Source organism: Vigna radiata, chromosome 11, assembly GCF_000741045.1.
Source record: "Vigna radiata var. radiata cultivar VC1973A chromosome 11, Vradiata_ver6, whole genome shotgun sequence".
Lineage (NCBI taxonomy): Eukaryota > Viridiplantae > Streptophyta > Magnoliopsida > Fabales > Fabaceae > Vigna > Vigna radiata.
In genome coordinates this window covers 17,068,095-17,074,714 of record NC_028361.1, presented here as the reverse complement: position 1 = coordinate 17,074,714, position 6,620 = coordinate 17,068,095, and the positions used below count along the sequence as shown (strand labels likewise).

Genomic DNA, 6,620 nt, shown 5'->3' with positions numbered 1-6,620 from the left:
CTAGAGAAGAATGGGGCTCAACTGAAGAATGGGGCTCAACTGCACCTCAACGACATCATTTATCTTTGCTTAATATTTCCTCTTTTACATTCATTCTTGCTTATGTGGTTCTTCCATTCTTCAGTTTGACCAACAAGCTTCATGTAAATTATCTAACAACCAAAAAGTGAGGATTAGTGATGAAATTTTAATAAATACAACTCAAGATGTAACAAATTAAAAACATAAAAAATTAAGGCATAAAGAAGGTAAAAAGCTAAGAAAGAGTTGACATTTTCTCTAAATTCAATACTGAAATCATGGTAAAATATGTCATTATCAATAACATCTTCATATTTTCATTTTGTTTAATGTTATTTGGTTAAACTTCAAAACATATGAGAGTGTTTAGACATATAAGTCTTATAGATGATTTTGTCTTAACAATCCCCCCTTGTTATGTTTAACAAATACACATCTAAACGATATGATTTTTCTCAGTTTAACATGGAATTGCAATTTTATACATTTAAAATTTTTGGTTGTTTAAATATTTTTTATCTTAAGCTTGCGGGATAGTAGTCACAGTTGAAATAAATAAAGATAAACTTATTAAAGCATGGTAAACGATCATAGTAAATAACGAGATTACTGAAATCGAAGCAAAATTTAAATAATTCAAGGACTTATATCTAAACACATAAACATATTACATGAATGTGTAAAATGTTATGCTTAAACTTCTAAGAATCTGGAGACTTCCCCCGATTCTGTGTTATCCTATCATTTAGCATACTCCCTCAAGGTAATGTCTATAGCCACCGTGATGATATTAGGAACCAAGAAGATGAAGATGAAGACTAACACATGGCATATGCCCTTGACATTACTAGACCATCTGAGTATGCCTCTGCAAGCTCCTCATTTAGTATAAAAAGTCATCCTTTCAAGACTCTAGGCATCAAGAAGTTTGCTCTCTTATTAGAAATCTAAATCTTAGGTTCCTTGTCTCAAAAGATTATATCAATCCTATAGATAACCATGATAGTGATGAATTTTAAATTCTTATAATTTATATGTTTTGAATTGTGCTTCCTTTTCCCTTCAATAAAATTTGTTATGTTCAATAAAATTATTTTTATTACTATATATAAGGGGAGTACTATTACGGGGAGAATCTCTTTGCACAACTTTTTTATAATGATAAAAAAGGGGAGAAAAAAATTGTTTAAAGCTTAAGCTAAATGTTTATTTTTAAGGCCACTAATGCCCTTTCTTCCTTAAGTTGTGTATGCATACAAGTTATTACACTATGGTTCTTCCTCCTGGCTAACAACAACAGGAACACAATCCTCTTGATTGCAAACTAGAAACGGATCCTCAAAGAATACACTAGAAGTGCAACATTGATAAGCAATATATCAGCTCAACTTTCTTGCAAGAATCTTTATGAATAACCCAAATGAGATCTTTGATTCTTCAAGACTTGTTATAAGATGCTCCTGCAATCAATATTCAATAAACAAGTTATTTATGAAAGTGTAAGTTCATGTAATTATATTGAATCAGCGCGCAAGACATTTATTTATAGGATTTTCAGATCTTGACGCAATTTAATCGATTACGTTTTTAATGTAATCTGTTAAGTTTTTACTTATGCTTTAACAGTTTTACATATGTTTCAAATTTAACAGATTAAACATCGCATGCAATCGATTAGATAAATCATACAAGTCAACAACAAACAAATATGACCGTTATAGGCAGTTATGACCTTCAATGAAAATTATTTTCACAAGATAAACAATTTAACTTATTACGAAACTTATGTAATCGCTTAATTTTCACACTTAAACAAATTTCAAAATCATTTTCCTTTCCAAACACATCAATGCACTCAACAAACACATGTTGGCAAAACAATGTGTTTTAATCAATTATACAACTAATGTGATCGATTAAAACATATTTATTTTGCCCCTGTTAAGCATGTACTGAAATCTGAAGAAATTTAACATTATATACATAGTTTAATCGATTATTTCTTTCATATATACAATATGCAATATGTTTCAACTTTTAATTCATTTACAATCAATGAATACATATACCAATCATTTCAAGTACAAACACAATAATCATCAAGCAATTATTTTGCATATACCAATCATTTCAAGTACCAACACAATAATGATCAAGCAATTATTTTTCCATTTGTTGTGCAAGAAACTATAAAACATTTCTTTTGTTCATCATTAAAAACACATATGTGAGATGAGTTTTGCTAGATATAACTCCTCCTATCAACGCAAGTGAATGTTATGCTAATGCACTAAAAAATAAATGATGTATTATTATTGTCTGAATTAAATTAAATGATGTGGTGAGTTTGGATGAAATTAAGAAACATTATGTATGACATGGTGTGATAATTTAAGAGTTGTATGATAAATGAATAGGTATGAATGTTTGGTATGATGAAATTGCTTTATGTAGTGATATCTTTATTTGTGGTTGATTGTGTGGATTTGAGTCAGAGTTAGAAATCTCCAAGGTGGAGATGTTAATGTCTAAATGATATGTGGAATGTATTATTGGAATGACTTGTATTAAGACTATTCTGATTCTACTAAGTATTAGACTCACATAGAGAAATATACTTAAAGTGAGAGTTAAAGGAAGTCATCATTTGTAGATTTGACTTAAGGTGAAATCTACATATGAATGATTCACCATGTTATACACATTGGTTTTGAGCGAGTATAACTAACATGTGCATGATCTTAGAACCTAATAAATACATTAAGCTTTCATAAGATCTTGTTTATTGTATGATGGTTTGAGTTATTACTTGTTAAATGAAATGATGTAAGAATACAATTACATGATAAATATTTTATTATGACAAACCATAATGTGTAAATCTATATAAATATATGTGTGATCTTTTATTATGGTTATAACATAGACTTGTTAATAAAATTTTAATAATTCTACCTTACCTTTATCTTCATCTCTTGTCGTTTTATTTACCTACAATAATCGTATGTTATAAGTGAACAAATGATACTATCATGTGAGATACATTAATAATAAAATAATCATAATAAAGAGATTAAAGTCATTAGTATTGCATAGACTATCTTTTTTATTGTTTTAGTATTATGTCTTTTCTAAAAAATATTAAAAATTTAACGATTTTTCATAAAAATGTTAAATTAGTTTCAAAATGATTTTCTTATAAGAAATATTTTTTTAGGATATGCAACAATCTAAGTTAAAAATTAAGAAGACTTCTTCTTGGACTTTCATAGATTTCATTTTGCATCTCTAGATATGGGAAGTTATCTATTTGTCTTTATCTTCTTTCCAAGTCTTCATATGTGATCCTCTCTCCACTCTTCTATTTCAAACTTATCTATATTTCAACAATAACTACCTGCACCCAATAATTTTCTAAACGACCAATATGACTTTCATGGTATATTTTAATGGTGACTATTTTATTATCTATTATAGTGATATTTCAGAACATGTTTTCCAAAACAAACTAGAATATATGAAATGTTTTTCGTAATATTTACATAAACATTCAACCTTTCTGTATTCTGTAATCCAAAAACATTACCAATTAAACAATTCATAAATTTTATGAATTAGGCAATTCACATGGTAAAAGAAATTACAAAATTATATATAGTTTTACTCTCTTCTTCCTATTACATGAGTGCTTGAAAGAGTGTTTCGAAGTCCAAACATTTCCGTGCGCGGAAGGGTGTTTTAATTTTTTTATGATAGAAAAAGTGCAGGAAATAATCATGACGGTGCAGGAAGCAAAACCATTTTGCACACTATAAAATAAATTTTTTTAATCATATAAGCCCATTACCTGGCCCATTAAATAGCCCTCTCTTTACATAAACCCTAAAAATCACACAAACCTCATCTGCGTAGCCGCACACATACACATCCTTTCTACCAAACTCTCTCTCTCAATCCACAATGGCAGAGCGCGGAGGCGGTGATCGCGGCGGTTTCGGGCGTGGCTTCGGCGGGCGCGGGCGTGGTGGTGACAGGGGTCGTGGACGCCGCCGAGGGCCTCGCCGTGAGGAGGAGGAGAAGTGGGTCCCTGTTACGAAGCTCGGGCGTCTGGTGAAGGAGGGCAGAATCCGAAGCTTGGAACAGATCTACCTCCACTCCCTTCCCATCAAGGAACACCAAATCATTGACACCCTCGTGGGTCCCACCCTCAAGGACGAGGTCATGAAAATCACGCCGGTCCAGAAGCAGACCCGGGCCGGTCAACGAACCCGGTTCAAGGCCTTCGTTGTTGTCGGCGACGGTAATGGTCACGTCGGTCTCGGCGTTAAGTGTAGCAAGGAGGTGGCCACCGCCATTCGCGGCGCCATCATTTTGGCGAAGCTTTCCGTTATCCCCGTTAGGAGAGGGTACTGGGGCAACAAGATCGGAAAGCCCCACACCGTTCCGTGCAAGGTTACGGGAAAGTGCGGGTCCGTTACCGTCAGGATGGTTCCTGCGCCTCGGGGTTCGGGAATCGTGGCGGCTAGGGTTCCCAAGAAGGTGCTGCAGTTCGCTGGAATTGATGATGTCTTCACCTCCTCCAGAGGATCCACCAAGACCCTTGGCAACTTCGTTAAGGTTTGTGTTGTTTTCTCTTGCAAGTTAGTCTCTTTAATTTTTTAAATTAGAAAATTTTTAGTTCTAGTTGAACTAGTGCTTTGAATGTGACTAATAATCAATGCTTCTTGTGAGTTTTTTACGATGAAATTGTGGAAACTGGGAAGAATTGACTTTGTTGATGATGGATTTGTTTGGATTCGTTTAGTGCCTTTTGGAGAAAGAGTAACTGCTTTCTGGAACATTGATTATTTCGGTTTTTGGTTGGATGTTTGTTATCAGTACGTGGTTATTGATAATGAATGTTTTGAAATTATACTTAAATAGTAAAATGTTTTGTGAATGTAATTGGACTATGAAATCGTGTATAAATCTTCCTTTTTTTTTCTGTTTGTGACTTAGATGTGGACTGTGCACTTTGCAAGTGGAGTGCTTCACTGTGTATGAATCTAATGGAACTAATTACCTACTTTATCCACACTTGTAGTTTTAAAGCAATAAAATTTCTCAACTAATTTTCAAAGTATTGAATAGTCACCGATCAGTACCTCTGTCAATGAATGTTAGTAAGGTTGAGACTGAAATCAAAGGTCTTTTTATTATTTGGGGGCCGCCTATTGAGTATCATTTTTAATACTCTTTTAAGACAATTTGGTTTGATGTATAGAATTAATAGTCTATGTTGTCTCTGCTGGAATTGAAGAGCACTAAAATGCATCATGGTGGATCCCATTCTAGAGTTGCAATTTTCATGTATGAATTGTTCTGATGTTGCCATGTAATGTGATTTTTTTTTACAGGCCACTTTTGATTGCTTGATGAAAACCTATGGATTCCTGACACCAGAATTCTGGAAGGAGACTCGTTTTACCAAATCCCCATTCCAAGAGTACACTGATCTGTTGGCAAAACCAACAGGGAAGACCCTTATCTTGGAGGAGGAGAGGGTGGATGCTTGATTTACAAGTTTTTGATATTTTATGCATGTTTTAGGAACTGTTACTTATATGTTGCTTGCTTTATTTTTGGTTTTGAGGGACGGTATATTACTCTATGCATTTTGATTTCCATGTTTTAATTGACTGCAGTTTTGAGTACAATAGTTTTCCACCATTTTTATTGAATTGATGCAAGCTTAAATTACAGTATTTCGAAAGAGGAGTAAGTGTGCTTTTAAATTATCCCCACCGAGCAATGGCTTTAAGAATTATTTTTTTCTGGTGGCGAAAATTTTATCTTCCTTGATTTTACGTGTATTTAATGCTCTCCACCTAATACTTCCTGTTCATCAACTTTTTAAATTAGAAAGCAAAATGTAGGTCTTTAATTTAGTGAATTCAATAGAATGATTTAAATACAAGTGTACTACAATTGTTTTCAGTAATATTTTTCTTACGATTATTTTCCTACATTTGTCAGGGTTGAAATTGAGATTATACTTACCGTATAGACTAATTTGACTTAGAATAGTTTTTTATGTAATTCATGTTTTGTTTTGCCCTGAACTGTTTAAAATATTCTTGGTCATGATGTCACAAAAGCAAACGTTTTTATATATTTCTTTAGGAATTTTTTAACTTCACGTCACAAAAAGTTAGAGCCTTAGATAATTAATCATTTTTTGTAATTTAAAAATATTATTCATTCAATGATAATATTCGATAATTGAAAATTTGTAATACTACATTGATATTGATAACAGTTTAAGGGTATCATTTATAAAAATGCAAAAGTATATATACTTTAAAATAAAATATATACTTTATCCTATAAGTTGTCTACATAGTGAGTTGAAGGGAATCCATCTTATGCTTTTCCCCATGAACTAGAATAACATGCTTGGGGGCGACAAAATTTACAAGATCCATTACCCATTTAGAATCAGTGTAAGGACTAAAAGCTAATTGATGAACCTGCCAATTTAAGATGAGTCGAAGTTATACCTTCAATGCTAATTTGTGCAATATTTATATTTTTGAAATATATATATATATATAATAAAA

The 6,620-nt window shown here is 32.3% G+C and overlaps 1 protein-coding gene across 1 annotated transcript; it reads left to right on the top strand.

Moving 5' to 3' along the window:
- The first annotated feature begins 3,904 nt into the window (after positions 1-3,904).
- LOC106776379 (40S ribosomal protein S2-4) lies at positions 3,905-5,765 on the top strand. The gene is made up of 2 exons (XM_014663820.2): positions 3,905-4,638; positions 5,418-5,765. The coding sequence occupies exons 1-2, from the start codon at positions 3,982-3,984 to the stop codon at positions 5,574-5,576; spliced, it is 816 nt and encodes a 271-aa protein (XP_014519306.1). The 5' UTR covers positions 3,905-3,981; the 3' UTR covers positions 5,577-5,765.
- Positions 5,766-6,620: the final 855 nt, after the last annotated feature.